General features: G+C 35.6%; 1 protein-coding gene across 1 annotated transcript; it reads left to right on the top strand.

Moving 5' to 3' along the window:
- The first annotated feature begins 9,827 nt into the window (after positions 1-9,827).
- LOC129267182 (uncharacterized) lies at positions 9,828-17,746 on the top strand. Its single transcript, XM_064103282.1, has 11 exons — positions 9,828-9,925; positions 10,236-10,568; positions 11,019-11,366; positions 11,722-12,030; positions 12,347-12,652; positions 13,033-13,116; positions 14,889-15,224; positions 15,529-15,870; positions 16,211-16,519; positions 16,945-17,256; positions 17,649-17,746. The coding sequence occupies exons 1-11, from the start codon at positions 9,862-9,864 to the stop codon at positions 17,744-17,746; spliced, it is 2,841 nt and encodes a 946-aa protein (XP_063959352.1). The 5' UTR covers positions 9,828-9,861.
- Positions 17,747-22,018: the final 4,272 nt, after the last annotated feature.

Below are 22,018 nucleotides of genomic sequence, written 5' to 3'. Positions count from 1 at the left end.
TCGATTTGTGCTCGCTGTTGGGCAGTCAGGCCTTGGTGCCAAACGGGCACAGCTTACTCCACCAAAGGCCTCACGTAACCAGTATAAATCGTCAGTAGATCACCCTGTTGGAGTTTTAAAGGTCTGAGCTGCCTCAACATGTGAATTCGCCTGTTAGCCTTAGCTATCATTGAACTAATGTGGTCATTCCATTTTAGGTCTGACTGGACAAGGATACCAAGTATTTTCATCACGTCTACTTCATTCAGGGTCTGGTGCCTATTTCAACATTCAGTGCATTGGGAGTGGATTTTTCCCAAAGTCCATTCTCATCACTTGACATTTACTGGCATTCAAGTTCATTTTATTTGTATTACACCATACATTTAGCTCATCAAGAGTGTCTTGTACCTCACTGGCTGCACCATTCGTTTTCACTTCACCTAGTGTCATATCATCTACATATTTCCATAACTCCATTTTGGATGATGATAGCTAGGGCATCGTTGATAAGAACTAGAAAGAGCACCGGGCCAAGCCCGGTGTACCTTGTGGTACACCTGCGCTCATAGGAGTAATGTCTGACATGACACCTTGGTAGCGGACGCACTGGTTACGACCAGTGAGGAAGTCAATGATGCATGGGATGATACATGGTCGACAACATATATCCATGTACTAAAGCATTCAGTCTCCTAAATATCATTTTACCAAAGTGTAAATTCGATACCATCCACAATACCCCCCCCCCTCATTGGCTCTCTATCGCTCTCACTCACTCAAAATGTCTCATTTTGTTCTATTTTTAAGTTCTGCCAAGGAATGTGGTGATCTTTCGAACTGGAGGAAACCAGTCCCATTCAACAGTCCTTAACGTTCAAGAAGATACACCGACTTCAATCACTTGTAAAAGTATTGGGTCATTTCCAGCGACCAAACTGTCATTTCAGTTAGTAGGGGTTACTGGTCAAGCTGACAATATCTCCCTTCGCGCAAATATCTCAAGCAAAATGAGTGTTTTAGACGATAAGTTGTTCGACACCGAGGGTACTATAACCATTCACCCAAATATTGAGCGTCATGGGAAGAACATTCATTGCTACGCATCACTTGAGAAACACATAGTTGGATTTATGTTCGCAAAAGTGGTCGTTTACGGTGAGTTCTTCTACTTTTTTTTTCCTCTTCCCTTTTTTTGGGATTGGTAGTTTTTTAAAACTTTTTTAAGTCATGCAAATGTTGTTCGATCTCTTGCAATGCTAGGTGTTATATGTTGTTGACCGCCACCATGTATATGATAAAGTATATTCTAAATAGTTGTGTTTTTTATTTACAATATTCCAAGCTGCAAAGGGCCACATCGCTGATATTGAGGATGTAACGCATTCTTGGGATGTAAGGTGTCTTTCCTCCCTGCTACAAACAAAATGATACGTTATGTAAGTAATGTTTGACACATATTATTAAGTTTACGACATTGATCTATATATGACTATTCTTTTTACGTTTCGTTCAAAGGCCCACCAGAAGGCATCAACATTACTTTCCCTATGGACCTGTACGATGGCATAGCAATCAATGTAACCTGCAAAGCTACTAATGGCTACCCAGCACCGTATATCCATTGGTTCATCGGATCAAGAAATCTTACAGAGGATTCATCTTTAAACACAAGTGAAAATAAAGCTGGTCGATATGACACTGAAAGCGTCCTAACTCTAAGACCGACGAGGTTTGATCATGGGAAAAGTCTTCTATGTGAAGCAGTTCAACATACAACACTCCCAGCTCCTTCGATGAATCAAAGCTTGGTTCTGAACATAACATGTAAGTGGTGATTATTTTAAATGCATTTAATAAGACTAGTGGACTGGTTGAATATATATAGTTAACCCGTTTGAATTGCAAATGATCTTGTCTGTCTACACGCTTTCCTCGTTGACTCTTTGATTATTTGAGATATTTATTTCTGCTTGTGCTGTCCGCCTGTTATGTCTTAAACAATATTTCTAAAGAAAACCTGACCCATTTGGATTTCTTTTTACGTTCACACACTGTAAATGTAGAAACGAGAAAACTTTATCCAAAATGACACTACAACCTTCTTTTCAGAAAGTTATTGGACAATGTTTTGTCTTGTGTTTTGCTTCTTTTTACGTACATGAACTTGATTTTATCATCTATCTTTATTCTGTCCCCATGATTATTATACTTTCTTATTTCATATTAATTTCTATCAAATTTCTATTTTGTGTCTGTGATGTAGATCATCCCGTTGTGATGATTACTGCTCGACGTCTTACATCAACCATAGCAAGTGGGACTACTAAGCTCGTGTTGACATGTAAAGCGGACGCCAATCCTCCTGTCAATACCTTCGATTGGCTATGCAACGAAACTGTAGTGTTAAACGACACCAACTACAGACTCACCGAGACTATATATGAAGATGCAACACTAGCATCGAGCGTACTTGCGATTCAAAACCCACTCTCCAAATATCATTGTGTTTATAAATGCACCGCTGTATCAGAATACGGCTCGAGAAGTGCAGAATTCAATTCCCTTTATTTGTGTAAGCTGACTATTATCAATTTACTTCTGAAATAATCAATAACAAATAAAGTGATGTGATCAAAATAATTCTAAATACTTTGTGTGGTTTTACATACATATATTTGATGTTTTTGGTCTTATACCAAACAAAAAGAAAACATTGTTAGACATGTGGCTTTTAATGGGCCCTCCATATCGTAAAATAGTTGAATTTGATATGTTGTATTTCAAATCGAAAAAAAGAAAAATAATAAATAAATTAATACATTTTGTTTCAAAATCAAATAATCAATTAATCCTACCAATATCGTCTTAGCACAAAAATATTGATGTATTGATTTAATATTTCATCTTTGTTATTAACGTATCCCGTTTTGCTTGTTTTACAATTTTTCTTCTGTTTTACAGATTTTATCCCGAATCCGCCATATGGGTTCATCATGCACCGAAATCAGACGAGATCTTCATCTCTTTTCGTTGCCTGGCAACCAGGATCAACATTAGGGTGTGAGAACATCGCTATATTCGCCATATGCACGTTGTCGTTAAAACAGATCCTCATACATGATTAAACTTTTATAAATATTTCCAAGAACCAAACAGAGATTGTTGAAAATTTGAACGAACTGAAACGATCACTTCGACAAGAATATAACTGCAAGAAATGTAGAAGTGTGAAACATAGTTAGGAGTATCAATTTCCACACTTCAATCCTGAAAATCGCTTTCCCCTACTTTTTTTTATCGGGTTTGAGCTTAGTTTTACAAAAAATAAAACTACATTCGTTATAAAATAAAATACTTTTTTTTGCTCGTTGTTTGAATGTGAGTTAAATGGAAAAACAGGCTTGTTCATTTTGTTATTCAATTTGAACAGATTTCTACACTCAGAAAAAATTCATGATATAATATATACTGCATATTATTTTGATACCCTTGCATAACGATATTCAAATTATACTCAGGCCCACTGACGAAAGAGCGCCCGCTTTCGATCTAACACTTTTGTTACATGTTATATTGGTGATTATTTAAGACAGTTTGCGAAACCGAATCCAAGTAAGAAGGAAGGAATGTAAGTAAGTGCCATTGTTAATTGTCCAAACATTTCATGTATTTTTGTTAGAATGTTCTGTCTGTCGGAATATACAGAACGTCTTCGCATTGCCTACTGTATGATCACTGAACATGCTGAATGATGACGTCCATTTCAATGCAAGTAGTTCTCGGTCTTTGCCTTGGAATTACCATCTCGCAAAGCTGTAAGTATGATGTGTAGTGTAATTTCCTTCATGAAAGTAGTGTGTACGAAGCCACTAAGTACTGTCCATATGAGTATACATGGGTTAGCACAGATGCGTGAATATGGCCCCTAAATTATTTGTAGGCCATATTATGAGGGATGATAGTTACTTTAGCGGAGCTCCGAATATTCTACTTGGGCATCTAATTACATAATTCTATATCTAAGAAATGTATGCTTTCACGTAAAATGATTTAGACAAATGAGGAATGATGCCTCTAATACTTGAATGTATTATGTTTTTCATCGCAAGCTCCACCCACTTGGCTCTATGTCATTGATGGAGAGGGCACCATTTACTACTCAAACAACATCTCTCTAACCGTAATAGCTGACCAACAACAAGACATCACATGTGAAGCATATGGAGCAATGCCCCCTGCAGTATTGGAATGGCGTTTACCTGATGATATGGCAGTTGTTCATCAGGATCAGTCTGATGATATCCAAGACAGCTTTTACATCTCTCAGAAAGCCGTGACAATAACACCCTCGAGGGATAACCACGGAAAGATTCTTAGCTGCATCGCATCACATCAAGAACTATCAGAAAACCTTCAATGCACAGTAAATATGAATGTACATGGTAGGTATTTTGTATAAATATATCTGTCTCTAGGTTATGTACACCGATGGCTGCCTCATTTACTCCCAGCTTGTCAGCGTCCATTTAAAACAAACCTCTTTACATTGAACAATATTACTCTTAGACCAATCGATTTCTTTTTCTTGCAAATATATTTATTTATCACCCGATGTTAATATTATACGTACATGTATACCAAAAAATAAAAGCAAACGGCGTGTCACTTTTAAAATTCATCCAATTCTTCATGCCATTTAGCATCTGTTAATGATATTCAACACAATTTTTATTGTCATTCCTTCCCTTTTCCCCTGTCTTTATCTCTCTTTATCCCTCGCTCTTTTTCTTTTCATTTGAAGTTCTTCCTATGAGTGTGCTGCTCTTTTCAACTGGAGGTAGCCAGTCCCAGTCAAGACTCATATACGTCCAAGAAGATTCACCGACTTCAATCACATGTAGAAGTATTGGGTCATTCCCAGCAACTGAACTATCCTTTCAGTTAGAAAGTGGCAATGGTCTCGGCGAAAGAATTATTCCAAATATCTCAAGCGAAAGAAGCATTTTGGACGATGCTCTGTTTGACACCGAAGGTACTGTAATCTTACACTTAAATATTGTGCATCATGGACAGTACATTAAATGCTTCGCATCGCTTGAAGAATCTATAGTGGAATTGGTGTATGCCAACGTAATCGTTTACGGTGAGTTCTTCTTCACCCCTTTAGGTTTGCAATTTTAAAAACTGCATTCCTTATTCATACACAATATTGATGAAATATTTTCCCTTTTTATCGGTGTTATCCGATGTTAAGCATGATCATTTACATGCTTAAACAAAATAATAGTATTGTTTAGGATATCTTACAATTGTCATTACTAAAAAGGGCCACGTCGTCATCGCTGGCATTGAGGATTTCACATAATATAAGAAAATAAAAGTTCGCAAGATGTGTTTTCGACCCCTTTTATTAATTACAAAATACATTAAGTGGGTTTATATTGAACACAAACTTATTTCCTTCTTTTACGGCATTGAATTCGTTGTTTACGTTTCATTCAAAGGCCCGCCAGGAGGCATCAAAATGACTTTCCTTGGGAATCTGTACGACGACATAGAAATAAATATATCCTGCAAAGCTGTTAATGGATCCCCCGCACCGTTAATTGATTGGTACATTGGATCAAAAAATCTTACAGAGGATTCGTATTTAAACATAAGTGAAAATCCGGCTGGTAGATATGATGCTGAAAGCACGCTTACTCTAATACCGACGAGATTTGACAATGGGAAGCAACTTCTCTGCCAGGCAATTCAACCTGCAACATTCCAAGCTCGTTCGGTGAATGAAAGCTTGGTTCTGAACGTAACATGTAAGTTCTGGTTTTGGTAGTAGCTTCGATAAGACTGCTTGCATGTTTAGTAGATGTTTTAAAAATTGTAAAGAAAACTATAAACGTCGCCACGAGACAAATTATATATAAAATGACACTGCAACCTTATTTTTACAAAGTAATTAGCCAATGTTTTGTTTTCCGTCTTGTCTCTTTCTAAGAAAAAAAAATCATTATCGATTTCTGTCCTTTTCTTATGATCTGTATGCTTCTTTTATTTCATATTCATTACTAGCAAATTGCATTTTGTCTCTTTGGTCTAGATGCTCCCGTTGTGTCAATTACTGTTCGGCGTCTTACATCGAAGAAAGCAAGTGGGACTACAGAGCCCGTGTTGATATGTAAAGCGGACGCTAATCCTCTTGTCACTACCTTCGTTTGGCTTTGCAACGAAACTGTAGTGTCAAAGGACACCAATAACTACAGACTCCACGAGACAATATCGGAAAACGCAACACTAACGACCAGTGTACTTGGGATTCAAAACCCACTCTCCAATTATTATTCTGTTTATAAATGCACCGCTGTATCAGAATATGGCTCGGGAAGTGCGGTATTCGATTCCCTTTATCTGTGTAAGCTTACAACTATTCCCCCCCCCCCCCCCATTTTCTAATAATTGAATAACAAATTAAAAATATTTAAATATTTCAAAATACTTTGTGTAATTTGTATTACTTAATTGATTTCGCTTTGATTTGCATACATGGAGAATCATCATTTTTTAGGCCTGTGGCTTATGTCTCCTCAACATTGTAAACTACTTGAATTTGATATGTTTCACTTTAAACTAAATAGATGATAAGGAGTAAATAAATTAACTAATTTTTCTTCAACATGAAATATATACGTTATATTATCAATAATGTCATATTACAGAAAGTATTGTATTGATTTAACATTTTGTTAATCTTTGAAAATTCATCTCGTTATATATATATATTTTTTTGCAGTTCTCATCTATTTTTGGTTTTACAGATTTAATTCCAAATGCACCTTCTGGGTTCATCATCCACCAACACCAGACGAGATCTTCATCTCTTTTCGTTGCCTGGAAACATGAGTTCATCATCGGAAAATGAGACAAAAACATTTTTCTAAAAGTAAGGACAATGAGATCAAATTATATGAAATCAGTAAGATGCATATTTTCATATAGAGTAGCATATATTAGCCTTCACATCGCCTACGTTTTTTTACAGTACAAACACTCGAAAATATGATAAATCCGATTTTTTTTTATTTTTTTTTTTATATTTGATTGAACAAAAGGGTCTTTGAAGGGAAATTTATTTTAATGAATAAATGTATTTTTATAAATAATCAAAAATAGTTTTAACAACATATCATAACATGCACAAACGAAAAAAAAGAACGAAAGAAAGAAAGAAAGAAAGAAAGAAAGAAAGAAAGAAAGAAAGAAAGAAAGAAAGAAAGAAAGAAAGAAAGAAAGAAAGAAAGAAAGAAAAAAAAGGAAAGAAAAATAGAGGTATCAACTTCGAAGAAGGTTACGACTTATGGAGTAAAGACAACCAGTTGGCAAATCCAAGTCCATGTAGCCAGGCTTAGAGACCTACTAGTCAGCAAAATACATAGGACAAAACAGATGGAGCTATAATAACGCACAAAGTAAGCCCCCGGTCCTCCCCTAATATAAACAAGCTTGTGAGTTTGCAAATTATACCACAATTATTGACGATTTAACAAACACATTAGTTTTGTAAAATTAGAGGCAAGACAAAGTGATGTACAAGTACTGCCCCGTTTCAGAACTAAAAAGAACAGAACTCTGCAGTTGGCAAATTCATGAAGACAAGTGTACAACTTGTAGACTTGTCTACAAGTTTGCAGTTGGCAAAAAACACAAGTTATTATTGTTTTGTGTAGTGATATATGCTTTTTTCATGAATATATACTTGAAGTGACTGCCCCCTTTTAAGGCCTTAATATAAAACATTTCCAGTCTGTGTTTACGTTTGCATTGGTGTGGACCGATATAGGTACCGGGCTGGTGTTAAATCAACACCGGCGTTTTTTTTGCAGTGCACGAATTCCTAAAGACAGTCCTTAAAATGTCCCTTTTTCTGATCTAATTATAACAAATTTTCAGCTCGCGCTTCGCGCTTGCATCACTTGATTAGTGAAATAGTAAATTCCTACAAACAGACCATAGAACGCCCCTCTTCAGGTCTACATTTCAAAAATTGTCAACTCGCCCTTCTGGGCCGCAATATTTCATTAGTGAAATACGTATCATGTTCATGATTACAATGACCACAAAAAGTGCTTCATGTGCTTAGTTGTAATTATAACAAAATCAGCAAGCGCTTGGCGCTCGCATTAGATCACTATGATGAGATACGTACGCACTTCATGAATTCCAAAAGATAGTCCTTTAAACGTCCCTTTTTAGGGTCAAGTTATACAAAAAAATTCCGCTCGCGCTTCGCGCTCGCATTGTTTGTTTTGTGAGACAGGTACATATCATAATTACAAAACTTTGCTTATAATGTCCCTTTTTAGGACTGAATATCAAACATTTTCAGCTCGCGCTTCGCGCTCGCATTATTTAATCACTAAGATACATATCTGTTTAATTGCATAGTCCTTAAAGTGTCTCTATTAGGTCAGTATACCTGGCAGTTGAGCGCGCTTCGCGCGCCCACTTAATGACTAAATTTTTTTGCTGCCCCCCCATGCCGCGACCCACGGTACGCCACTGTTAGCAGTAGCACTCTTGAAATTTTAGTTGAGTGTCTTGCACAGAAGGTCAATTAAAAATTAAAAAATCTTTGATTTTTATATTATTAATGCATAGGGTAAATAATTATACTGCAAGTTAGCAACTACGGCACACTAGCCTTTTTATTTTTATCCAAAATGTTTATTTTTACAGTGCAAATATCTTTGTATATCTTTGTATAATTTACCTTAAAGTATTCACCAAATGCCACTAATTTAATTTTAAAAATTCAAAATCTTTTGGCATGTGATTATTGTAGGGGGGGGGGGGCACATCCCCCATCAGACTCCCCCTGTGCTCACGTTGGTGCGATCACGCCAAATTTAGTTGGCAAATTTAGCTGGTACACCCGCCCCCCCCCCCCCCAACAAAATGCTTCTGGCTACGGCCCTGTCCGCAATATAGGATGAAAGATTATAATTTAGACACAAATAGCGATTTATTAGCATCATTTTGATAACCATCTCTGAGACGTATTTAGCTTATGCCCAGTTTTCTCAAATTCAAAGATTCTGTTGGTTGCGTTGAACGCTTTCTGTTGTGTGTAACTCATGTGCACACACGATTATTAGCTTCCCTGCACATTCAGCGTGCATTGAACGCACTGTATGTAGGTTATGTTGTGTTCATCCAGAATTTGTGTGTTGTAACATGTAGAACAGATTCGCTCTATACACGTTGTCATTGAAACCACACCTCATTCATTAAGAACCGAAATTATATTTAAAAAACAGGAATCAGATTAAAGTAAAACTATAACTTTGACAAGAACATCACTGATGGAAACGAAGCACTGTGTGAAACTTATCAAGGAGTATAGACACTTTCCATACTTCAATCATGAGCATCGCTTCCCCCTACTTTTAGCGCGTTTGGTCTTAATCTTACAAAACTAAAGTTACGTTCGTTATAGCATAAAGTACAATTACAATATCCGTTCGTTGTTTGAATTTGAATATGAGTTTAATGAAAAATACGCTTGTTCATATTGGCATAAAGTTTTAAAAGATTCCTGCAGTCACATAATATTAATCATATCATACTTAGGCTCACTGACGAAAGAGCGCCCGCTTTCCATCATAACGAGCTTTAACATAATTACCTTTATGTTGACGGGTGTCTTTATATGCGAAATCGAAACCATGTGAGAAGGAAGGAATACAAAGAAGTGCTGATGTTAATTCTCCATCACATTTCATATAGCTCATAACTTCGTGTTCTTATACTTTCTTTCCGTTCAGAGCTGACTGTCGGTTGAAACATGTAGGATCTCGTAGCATTGCTGTATATTGTCGCTTAATTATGATGTCCATTTCTACACAAGCAGTTCTCGTACTTTTCCTTGGTGTTATCATCTCACAAAGCGGTAGGTACTAGTACACCTATGTCGCATTTGATTTATCAAAGCATGATGAGAGCAAGTTTTACGTAGAAAATAGATACTGATCGTATGAATTGGAATGAATAAATTGTACGATTATTACTTATCGAAATTTGTAGGGCCTACAGGTAACCTATAATCTATTAAACGAAATTATAGTATTTAGAAAGAATATCTTGATGATTATACTTCAAGGTATACATGGAAACAATTAAAGTAAAAAAAAAAATAATAATAATTAAAAATGTAGTAAGTTGACTTTACAACTTAATAATATTATTTTTTATCGATAAAGCTCCACCCACTCAGATCTACATCATTGATGGAAAGGGGGTACGTTATTACTTTAACAACCTCTCTGTAACGGTAAAAGCTGGCAGACAACATGATATCACATGTGAAGCATACGGAGCAAATCCTCCTTCAGCATTGGAATGGCATGTACCAGATGATATGGCTGTTGTTCATCAGGATCAGTCTGATGTTATTGAAGACGGATCTTATATCTCTCGTAAAGCTGTGACAATCACACCCTCTAGGAAAGACCACGGAAAGATTCTTAGCTGCATTGCATCACATCCACAACTACAAAATGAACGTCTACGCTCAGTTCATCTCAATGTTCATGGTGTGTATGTCAAACTGGTCATTTCTGTCTCAAAATGTCAGTGTCAGTCTTTAGCGAGCCTTTTATTGCCGCCACTGTAATATTCAACATTTACACAATTTTAAAGCAATGTTATTCCTTCGCAGATGGATTTACGCTATCTGTGCATTTCAATCATTCATTCATTGGTTTCTGCAACACTTTTTCATGAACACATTAAAAAAGAAAATACATAAATGATATACGTATAATTGGCAAGCTAAGCTAAGATTGACTGCGTGGCAACCCCAACTTTCATGTCGGCAGAATTGACAAGAAAATATATCTAGTATGTAATAAAACATATCTCTTCAGTCTCCTCAATTTCATTTTACCAAAGTGTAAATTTGATACCATTCATAATACCCCCCCCCCCCTCCTTAGTTCTCCATCTCTCTCACTCAAAATGTTTCCTTTTGTTTTAATTTTAAGTTCTGCCAAGGGATATGCTGCTCTTTCGAATTGGAGGAAACCAGTCCCATTCCAGAGTCCTTAACGTTCAAGAAGATACACCGACTTCAATCACTTGTAAAATTATCGGGTCATTCCCAGCGACCGAACTATCATTTCAGTTAGTAGGGGGTACTGGTCGAGCTGACAATATCCCCCTTCGCGCAAATATCTCAAGCAAAAGGAGTGTTTTAGACGATAAGTTGTTCGACACCGAGGGTACCATAACCATTCACCCAAATATTGAGCGTCATGGGAAGTACATTTATTGCTACGCATCACTTGAAAAACACATAGTTGGATTTATGTTCGTCAAAGTGATTGTTTACGGTGAGTTCTTTTTCCTCCTTTTTTGATTTGTAGTTTTTTAAACTTCATCTGTAACTCATGCAAATATTGTTCGATCTCTTGCCATGTTAGGTGTTATGTGATGTTGAATGCATCCATTTATATGATATGTATATTCTAAATAGTTTTGTTGTTTTTTATTATTTACAATATTCCAAGCTGAAAAGGGCCACGTCGTCATCGCTGATATTGAGGATTTAACACAATCTAAGGATGTAGGACGTGTTCCTCCCTGCTACAAACAAAAGAATACGTTATGTGGGCTATTTTTGACACATATTATTCAGTTTACGGAATTGATCTATATATTACTATTCTTTTTACGTTTCGTACAAAGGCCCACCAGAAGGCATCAAAATTACTTCCCCTATGGACCTGTACGATGGCATAGAAATAAATGTAACCTGCAAAGCTGTTAATGGATACCCAGCACCGCATATCCATTGGTATATCGGATCAAGAAATCTTACAGAGGAGTCATCCTTAAACATAAGTGAAAATAAAGCTGTTCGATATGATGCTGAAAGCACGCTAACTCTAATACCAACCAGTTTTGACCACGGGGAACGTCTTCTCTGCCTGGCAGTTCAACCTACGACACTCCCAGGTCGTTCGGTGAATCAAAGCTTAGTTCTGAATATAAAGTGTGAGTACTGATTTCCGTAATATATTTGATAAGATTACTGATTAGATATAGCATGTAGATAGGGAACCATTTTGAAATACAAATAATCTTGTCTGCCTCCATAATTTCATCGTTGCCTCGTTTGCTAATTTGTTCTCCTGCTTGTATGCTACATGATTAGTAGACATTGTAAAGCTTAAGCCTCTTGGATTTCATTTTACATTCACAACAAACTGATTAAGATAATGACGAGACAAACACATGAACCAAAATCACACTCCACACATCTCCAATTTTAATCTAACTTCTAGCGAATATTTTTGTCTCTGTGGTGTAGATCATCCCGTTGTGTCAATTACTGCTCGACATCTTACATCAAACAAAGCAAGTGGGACTACTGAGCTCGCGTTGATATGTGAAGCGGACGCCAATCCTCCTGTCAATACCTTCGAATGGCTATGCAACGAAACTGTGGTGTCCAACGACTCCAATAACAAAGCACTACCTCAGACTATAGATGCAACGATAACGTCCAGCGTACTTGTGATTCAAAACCCACTCTCCAAGTATAATTTTGTCTATAAATGTACCGCCAAATCAGAATACGGCTCAGGAAGTGTGATCTTCAATACTGTTGATTTGTGTACGTTGACGGTTATTATACTTTTCTATAATCAAATGACAAATGAAGTGATGTGATAGAAACATTACTGCATATTATTGATGTTGTGTTCGTTTTTTTTTAATAATGCAATAAGAATCACCCGTGTTAATCCTCTGGCTTTTATTTACTCCTCCACAGTGTAAAATAGTTGAATTTAATAGGTTTCATTTTAAGGCATAAATGCGTTTTTAATTTTTCTTTCAAAATATAATTACCACGTTATCATATCAATAATGACTAATACATGAAAATATTAAAAACAGTAATATATATATTTTTTTACAAACGTGTACTTTTATGTTTTTTTTTTTTTTTTTTTTTTTTTTAAGTTTATATCATATTTTCTTCTTTTTCTACAGATTTAATCCCGGATGCACCTTCTGGGATCATCGTCCATCAAAACCAGATGAAATCTTCATCTCTTTTCGTTGCCTGGAAATCAGGTTTAATCATCGAAAACGACACAAAAACATCTTTCCGAAAGTAAGGACAATGAGATCAAATGATATGAAATCAATAAAATATAGAGTTTCTTATATAGTAGCTTATAATTTATGAGCCATCGTATCGTCCACGTATTTCTACAGTATAAAACTCGAGGATGTGATACATTCGATGGCTATTTATTTCATAAAAAAAATACTTTGAACAATATACCATAACATATACAAACGACAATACCATCTGCTTCCCCAGTTTTGTATATGTTGGTACCTGAAAATTGTAAAGGTCTCGTTCAATCATTTTTCTCAACATCACAATCTTGATGAAAAAAAAAATCAAGGGATCGTTTAAATGAAATACATATCAAGCCAAGAAGGAACATGTGTATGAGTGTTTGTATTTGTTCTCCAAAATGCTGAAACACTCTGCAATATAGGATGAAACACTATAATTTAGACACAAGTAGCAATTCATTAGCCTGATTTTGATAACCGTCTATGAGACGTATTAGCTTTAATCTGCCCAGTTTTCTGAAATAGTCCGTTGGCTGTGTTTTATGCCTTCTGTTGAAAGTAACTCGTGTGCACACACTATTATTAGCTACACTGTACACTCAGAATTCATGAAACGCACTGTACGTAGGTCATTAAGAGCCTATGTTGGACTACAAATTCGCTTTATTCACGTAGTCATTGAAACTAACCATCACCCATTATCAAACTTTGTTTTACTACAAAGTTATAAAATTTTACCTTGAAATTTTCCCAAGAACCAAAAGAGAATATTTAAAATAGGAACACAGTAAAATTATCACTTCACCAAGAATATAGCTGCAAGAAACGGAGCAGTGTGAAACGAAAATAGGAGTGTCACTTTCCACACTTTAACCATGAACATCGCCCCCCCCCCCCCCCATTCTTTTAGCGCGTTTGAGCTTAGTCCTAAAAAAAATATAATTACATTCGTTATAAAATAATTAGACAATTTTATTTTTTATTGGTTGCTTGACTGTGAGTTCAATGACAAACACGCTCCTTTAAATTGGCATTCACTTTGAATAGATTTCTATAATCGTAAAACAACCCAGAATATCTACTGGATACTATTCTGACACCTTTATATCTGTACATAAGGATAATCATATCATTCTTAGGCCCACTGACGAAAGAGCGCCCGCTTTCAATCTAACAAGCTTTTAACATTTTACCTGTAATATTGATTGGTGTTTAAGTGTGCGAAACCAAATCTTTGCACATGATGTAAGAGAATACACGGAAGTGCCATTGTGAATTTCCTACAAATTTCAAATGTAGTAATTTCGTGTTCACAAACTCTGTTTTAGTTTAGAATCTACTGTCAGTTGAAACACACAGGACCTCTTCGCATTGTTCACCGAATGATGGCGTCCATTTCAAAACATATGATTCTTGTTCTTTGCCTTGAAATTCTCATCACACAAAGCTGTAAGTACAATGTGTTGTTTAATAACCTTCATGAAAGTTGTTTGTTCGAAGCATATAAATGCTGACCGTATGGATTTATATGACTTAAATAGTCTGAATAGTGTATATGTCCCCTAAATTACTATACCCAAATGAATGTATACGCCATACTAGTGATGATAAAACCAATTACTGAAACGGAATATTATACGAGAGCATTATTTGAAATAATTCTATATTAAGAAGTGTATCATTCCATGCAAATTGAGTTAGAAAAAATAAAAAAAACATTGACTTTGATATTGGACGCATTTTATTTTCATCCCAAGCTCCACCAAATCGGCTCTATATCACTGATGGAGAGGGCATCTTTAACCACTTTATAAACAACCTCTCTCTAACGGTAATAGCTGGTCAACAACATGACATCACATGCGAAGCATATGAAGCAATGCCCCCTGCAGTATTGGAATGGTGTCTACCTGATGATATGGCAGTTGTTCATCAGGATCAGTCTGATGTCATCCAAGACAGCTTTTACATCTCTCAGAAGGCTGTGAGAATCACGCTTTCCAGGAATGACCACGGAAAGATCCTCACCTGCATCGCATCACATCCACAACTATCTAAGAGCCTTCAATGCTCAGTTCATCTGAATGTTCATGGTAGGTACTATGTATGGTTGCCAAGCTTGTAATTGTTTTACTTATATAAACCTGTGAATTTCGAGCAGTATTACTGTTAAACGAATCAATTCCTTTCCTTTTAAATATAAATACTAAATACTTTAGTTTTCCATGTTACTTTCATTATACGTTTACAGAAAAATATATTCATGCAGTATGTATCCCTAAAAAAGGTCATTCATGACATTTGACATTTGCTAGATATTCTTTATAATCATTTTGTTTCTCACCCCCTCTCTATCTCTCTTTATCCCTGACTCGCTCTTCATGTTTTCCTTTGAAGTTCTTCCTATGAGTGTGCTCCTCTTTCTAACTGGAAGTAACCAGTCACAATCGACAGTCTTTTACGTTCAAGATGATTCACCGACTTCAATCACATGTAAAAGTATTGGGTCATTCCCAGCAACCGAACTAACCTTTCAGTTAGAAAGTGGCAATGGTCTCGCCGAAATAATTATTCCAAATATCTCAAGCAAAACAAGTATTTTAGACGATGCTTTGTTCGACACCGAGGGTACTGTAATCATACATCCAAATATTGTACATCATGGGAAGTACATTAATTGCTTTGCATTACTTGAAGAATCTCTAGTGGAATGGGTGTTTGCCAAAGTGGTCGTTTACGGTGAGTTTTTTTTCTTCCCTTTGGTTGGTTATTTCTTAAGCCACATTTTAATCCATACAAATGTTGTTCAATATAATGTATCAGGTGTTAACTGTTAACCATCATCTTGATAAAGTATATTGTAAATATGTGTGTATTGTTTTTTAATTTCTTACAAGTTTCCAAGCTGAAAAGGGCTACGTCGTCATCGCTGATAATGAGCATTTCACGTTTTCTAAGTATGCAAAGAGTTTTCCCCCTTATAAAAGCTATAAAATATGTTAATGTCTATTTGTACCAAAATCTCATTATTTAGTTAAGTACAAAGATTTAGGACTATTTTTTAACGTTTTGTTCAAAGGCGCACCAGAAGGCATCAAAATAAATTTTCCTCTGGACTTATATGACGGCACAGAAATAAATGTAACCTGCAAAGCTGCTAATGGATACCCTGCACCGCATATACATTGGTACATCGGATCAAGAAATCTTACAACGGATTCATCTTTGAACATAAGTGAAAATAAAGCTGGTCGATATGATGCTGAAAGCACTCTGACTCTAATACCGACGAGGTTTGACCATGGGAAAAGTCTTCTCTGCCTGGCAGTTCAAACTACAACACTCCCAGCTCGTTCGGTGAATCAAAGCTTGGTTCTGAATATAACATGTAAGTACTGATTTCGGTCATGCACTTGATAAGACTCCTTGGCAGGTTGGGGAGATGGGGAAACTTTTAAAATTCCAACTTATCTCGTCTGTCTACATGTTTTTCTCGTTGGCTATTTTGTTTTCTTTTTTTAATGTTTGGTAGAAGGTGTTTAAAATAATTTAAAGAAAATTTGAGTTTCTATGATTTTTGTTTTTACATAATTCACAACAGACTGAACATGCTGAATAAAAGTCGCGTGAGACAATTTATGACCACAATGGCTCTACCATCTTCTATTTACAAGATAATATGACAATGTTTGTTTTCTGTTTTGCGTCTTTCGAAATAAATGTCTTTCCATTATCTATTGCTGTCCTATCTTTATGCTTCTCCCATTCAATATTAATTTATTTTTTATTTGGTATTTTGTCTCTGTGATGTAGATCATCCTGCTGTGTCAATCACTGCTCGACATCTTACATCAAACAAAGCAAGTGGGACTACTGAGCTCGTGTTGATATGTGAAGCGGACGCCAATCCTCCTGCCATTACCTTCGTTTGGCTTTGCAACGAAACTGTAGTGTCCAACGACCCCAATTACTACAATCTCACCGAGACTCTATATGAAGATGCAACGCTAAGGTCCAGCGTACTTGCGATTCAAAACCCACTCATCATGTATCATTATGTTTACAACTGCACCGCTGTATCAGAATACGGCTCGGGAAGTGCAGTATTGAATTCCCTTTATTTGTGTAAGCTTACAGTTATCTCTTTTTTTCTCATAATCAAATAACAAATAAAGTGATGTGATCAATATACGTTGTGTACCTTTTTTATTACATAATTGATGTTGTTTTGATATTCTTATACATTTCAAGAAGAATCATCCTTTTTAGGCCTAGGCCTGCGGCTTTTAGTGACTCCTACCCCATGTAAAATAATTAAATTTGATATGTTTCATTTTAAACTGAATAAAAATGAGTAAAGAAGTTAAAAAAATTTGCTTTAAAATTATATATTCACGTTATCCTTTCAATAATGCCTCATCACAAAAAATGGTAAAGTGTTGATTTTTAACATTTTAGTGATACTTATAAACATTTCGTCTTAAGTTTATTTTTGCAGTTTACATCATATTTTTTAGATTTCATCTCGCATCCACCTTCTGGGTTCACCATTCACCAAAACCAGACGAAATCTTCATCTCTTTCCGTTGCCTGGCAACCACGATTCATCATCTAGAAATAAGACCAAAATAAATAATTCAGAATTTAACAATACGATGAACTAATATTAAATCATTACAATGTCTAACTTCATTGAAGATCATCGTATCCTTTACTTCTTTGTACAGCATAAACACACGGAAATGTGATTTTTTTTTCAGATGTATTTGGTGGCTTAGCTATTTAATATTTAGAATAAAATTCTTTGAATTGATGTCTATTTTGTATTATGTGATATAAAATGATATATTAGATAGCCAAGCGCGATTGATCCAAAGCGAGTCACGTGATATGATCGAAATCAATGTATTTCCCAGCCGATCCATCTTCGATGAATATATTGACCAGCCATTCCATGAATATATTTTTCTACGTGTATGGCGCCCTCTTGTGGATTAGATGTTATCACTTACACGGAAATAACATATGTGGGACTAAAGTAGCGATCGTTTGCAATCGATCAACACTCTTCGAACGTACAGGACCGCGGAATTTAAGCGAGTCCGACGACGACAAGGAGTCTACTACGAGTTGGATCAAACGTTATGCCCTATCAGTTATTTGTGTAGATAGGAATAACCGTCATTTCTGAAATTTTGGGGATTTATTTAACAATTTATGGATATGTATTGGTGAGTGGAGCCAAAGAATTAACAGTAAGTTTACCAGATAGAGATTGAAGGAGTGTGAAGCTTAGCTTACTTGTAAAATTTTTTGTTTTGGATTTGGTCTAACGTCAAAGATTTGTGGTGATGTCTGATGAGCAATGAGGAATAAGATCAGCTTCTGGACGATAAAAATGAGTAAGTTGATCTAGATTTAGGCCTAGGCCAAGATCTATTTAGGTCTAACTTTTTAACGTGTTAAATATAGATCTTGGCTAAAGTCTAAAAGTTAGAAAAATGTAGCGTAAAATCTTGCTAACGACAACATATTAAAGTCAGTGTTAGCAAAACATTACTTAGATTTGGTCCTGGACCTGGTTCGACAACAAAAAGATCAGGACCACCTCGAACAGTAGTCTGACATAATTTAGTTCTAACGTTAGATCTAGCTTAGGCATGTTTATCTCATCCCCAATTAGATCAGAATCTGCACCTGATCATGGCTCAACATGCATTCGCGATCTGCCTTGCCCTTGGGTCCTGGACCTGGACTGGACTCTAAAATTAGATCTAACAAGTTAGGCCTAAACAAACTTAATTTTTATTAGAAAATGGGCATTCAATGCGTTAGACTAATATTAATTCTACCAGTTCCATCAGCCACTGTGAATATCATACACAACTGATCTACTGGACGCATCGTAGACCTAACTTTTTTTTAGCTTAGATTTAACGTTAGATCTATCTTCATCATTCAAGGCTATCAGATATTGACTGATGGGGTGTGTAAAAAAAAATATTTGAACCGCCTAATAAAATAATATTTTCCCTCGTGATCATATTTTCCCTCAGCGCTGCGCACTTCGGGAAAATATAAATCCGGCGGTCTAAAGAATGTTTATATTACAAACCCCATCAGTCAATATCTGTATAATATTGCTATGTATCCAAGCGACCACTGACGTACAGAGTGTCTCTTGTGTGTGTGTGTGGGGGGGGGGGGTGTGTGTGTGAATGCGCGCTAGGGTACGTGTGTTTGTGAGCTAAAGGTATCGGGCTGCCCATTTAGAATGAATTGACTTGAACTGAACAAAAAATGACTGCCCGTTAATAATAATGAAAAGATAAATAATGAAAGAAAAATAATACCATGAATGCGAAAAAGGGTACTATTCCAAACTTCAAAATCTTTTACAATTTTTGTTTGGTTCCCCCCGAAATATATGGGGAACGCCAAAACTATATGGTTGATGACTCATTTTGTTACTTTGAGCGATCCGATATCTACTGCACCAGTATTGGCTAAATCAATGTGGCATGGCGTGAAATAAACTTAGGGCTATGAAGTTTCATTCCCACTTCGTTTTGAAAAATGCATTTTGCAGTCTTAAATCATTGTTTGAACATTAAAATATTATTTCAAAAACCATGATGGCAAAAAAAAAGATTTGTTGGAATTCTAGTATACATAAGTTGTGCAATTACATCGAAAGTTTCAATATGCTTATAATACTTTTCCACCCTTACGTTAATCACATTTTCTGCTGAAAGAGCGCCCACTTTATCCATAAAATAGATTCAAAACATTAACATGATCACATTAGGCCTACCTGTCATGTTGATGGATGTTTGAAGTGTGTGAAACCGAATCCTTGTATCAAAGAAGGACATAATACAACAAAGTGCCATTGGTGGCTTTTCGAAATGGTGTATGTCTTATTAGATCATTTTCCATAGTCTACATGCATTCATGATTGACCACAGTTTGAAGTGAGTATACGACTTCATGGCATTTTTATATGTTTAATTACTGGACGGCGATGGCCATCTCGATTCAAGCAACTTTTATTTTATCCCTGGGCGTAATCATCTCACAAAGCAGTAAGTTTTTATTATATTTGCATTATGGAGGTAAGTTTATCGTAGCGAATTAAGATGCTAAAAAGTAAAAGGATTATGTGAGCAATACGAATTTGTTGATGTGCTGCCTGTCACACTTGAAATATGACTACCAGTATTTAAGCTTGTTTGTATTCAGTTTTACCAATTATTTAAATATATTTTTAACTAACTAATAATACTGATTAATGCATAAAATCCCAATTTCGCGGTAAATTTTTTAATATAGCTCCAAAAGTTCATAAATTTTGGCTCGGACACTCTTTATGATTATCATTAAAATATATTAATTAACAAAAATGGCAGTATATAAACTTATTTTTATTCATTTTGTATATTTTTTGTATGTATATGGTCCATATTGATACTATCATATTGCTAAAAGAGGCCCTTGATAAAGTATAGTATAGTATTTATTTTCCCTAGAAACAAACAGCAAAACCATACAATATTGTTCTATTAAAGTAAATAAACTACACGGAAAACCCTCATTATTACCATTACGGACAAAATACTAGTATTTTCTTTCAAACTGGTCGCCTTTACATTGATCGCCGCAAAAAGAAGTATTGAAAGCTGATTTATGCAATTGTATTGTCTTATATTACGTTTGACAGACTTTTTTCTTTACCTATCTGCTTATTAGCAGATGTTTTCATGGAATATCTAACAAGTAAAAAATCTCACCCGAAATGATAACGGATAGCGGCATGAGCAATAGATTTTGAGACAAAAATGCGGAGCTATCCATTCGAATTGACATGAAAACCATACTTTATAATATATTTATCTAGCGAAACTAAATATAATATAACCTGACAACATTTTACAAAGTATCAATTTGTTTCCAAACTTAAATTGATATCGTAGGGTGGCTCATATACATGTATCATAAACGACCCCATTAAAATGTGCAATCCTTGTGAAGCATTATGTTTTGTTAAGCATGAATTGGTTCTACGTTAGGCCTACCTTATAAAAAAAAATATATATATCCTAACGAGGTACAACAGAAAAATAGAAATGACAAAGTATCCAAATGAGCCGTAAATGCAATCCCTTTGTAAACTTAACAGTTGCTATCGAACGGTGGCTGATATAAATATGTATGTATATATATATATATATATATATATATATATATATATGTATATATAAAACCGACCACCACTAAAATGCTCAACCCTAGTAAAGCATAATGTTTTGAGCTGGTCAAACATGGTGTGGGTCTACGTTAGGTATACATGTGCGTTATAGCGATTTTTAACTGAAAGATTCTATTCTAGCCAGGTTCAGCATTAAAATGAAAATTAAAAACAATATCCAAGTAGCTGTAAATGTCATTCGCTTGTAAACTTAAGGGTGGCTGATATATACCACTACAATGTTTAATCCTTGTAAACCATTATGTTTTGAGAACGTAGAACGTTGTTTGGCTCTACGTAGGGCCTGTGTTATTATGAAAAAAAATCTAACTAAAAGATTTTATTCTTACATTATTAAAATTAAAAGTACAAAGGCATTCAATAAAAAAATCAGTGTATTCATTACTTCTATCACCAGATCCACCAAATGTGATCGTTATTATTGATGACACGGGGATTCGCTACTGCTTTAATAACCTTTCAGTGACTGTAATAGCTGGAGATCAACACAACATCACATGTGAAGCATATGGAGCAATGCCTCCTGCACTACTGGAATGGCGTATACCTGATGATGTGGCTGTTGTTCACCAGGATCAGTCTAACGTTATTCAAGACGGATCTTACATCTCCCAGAAA

Source organism: Lytechinus pictus, chromosome 8, assembly GCF_037042905.1.
Source record: "Lytechinus pictus isolate F3 Inbred chromosome 8, Lp3.0, whole genome shotgun sequence".
NCBI lineage: Eukaryota > Metazoa > Echinodermata > Echinoidea > Temnopleuroida > Toxopneustidae > Lytechinus > Lytechinus pictus.
The sequence above is the reverse complement of the archived record's forward strand: the minus strand, read 5'-3'. Positions and strand labels throughout refer to the sequence as shown.

What these genes read in the sequence shown, in the direction of transcription:
- LOC129267182 (XM_064103282.1), top strand. Translation starts at nt 9,862, where the DNA reads ATGATGTCCATTTCTACACAAGCAGTTCTCGTACTTTTCCTTGGTGTT. An exon ending in CTTAGTTCTGAATATAAAGT is followed by an intron (nt 12,031 to 12,346) that starts GTGAGTACTGAT and finishes TCTGTGGTGTAG; the next exon opens with ATCATCCCGTTGTGTCAATT. An exon ending in ATTGAATTCCCTTTATTTGT is followed by an intron (nt 17,257 to 17,648) that starts GTAAGCTTACAG and finishes CATATTTTTTAG; the next exon opens with ATTTCATCTCGCATCCACCT.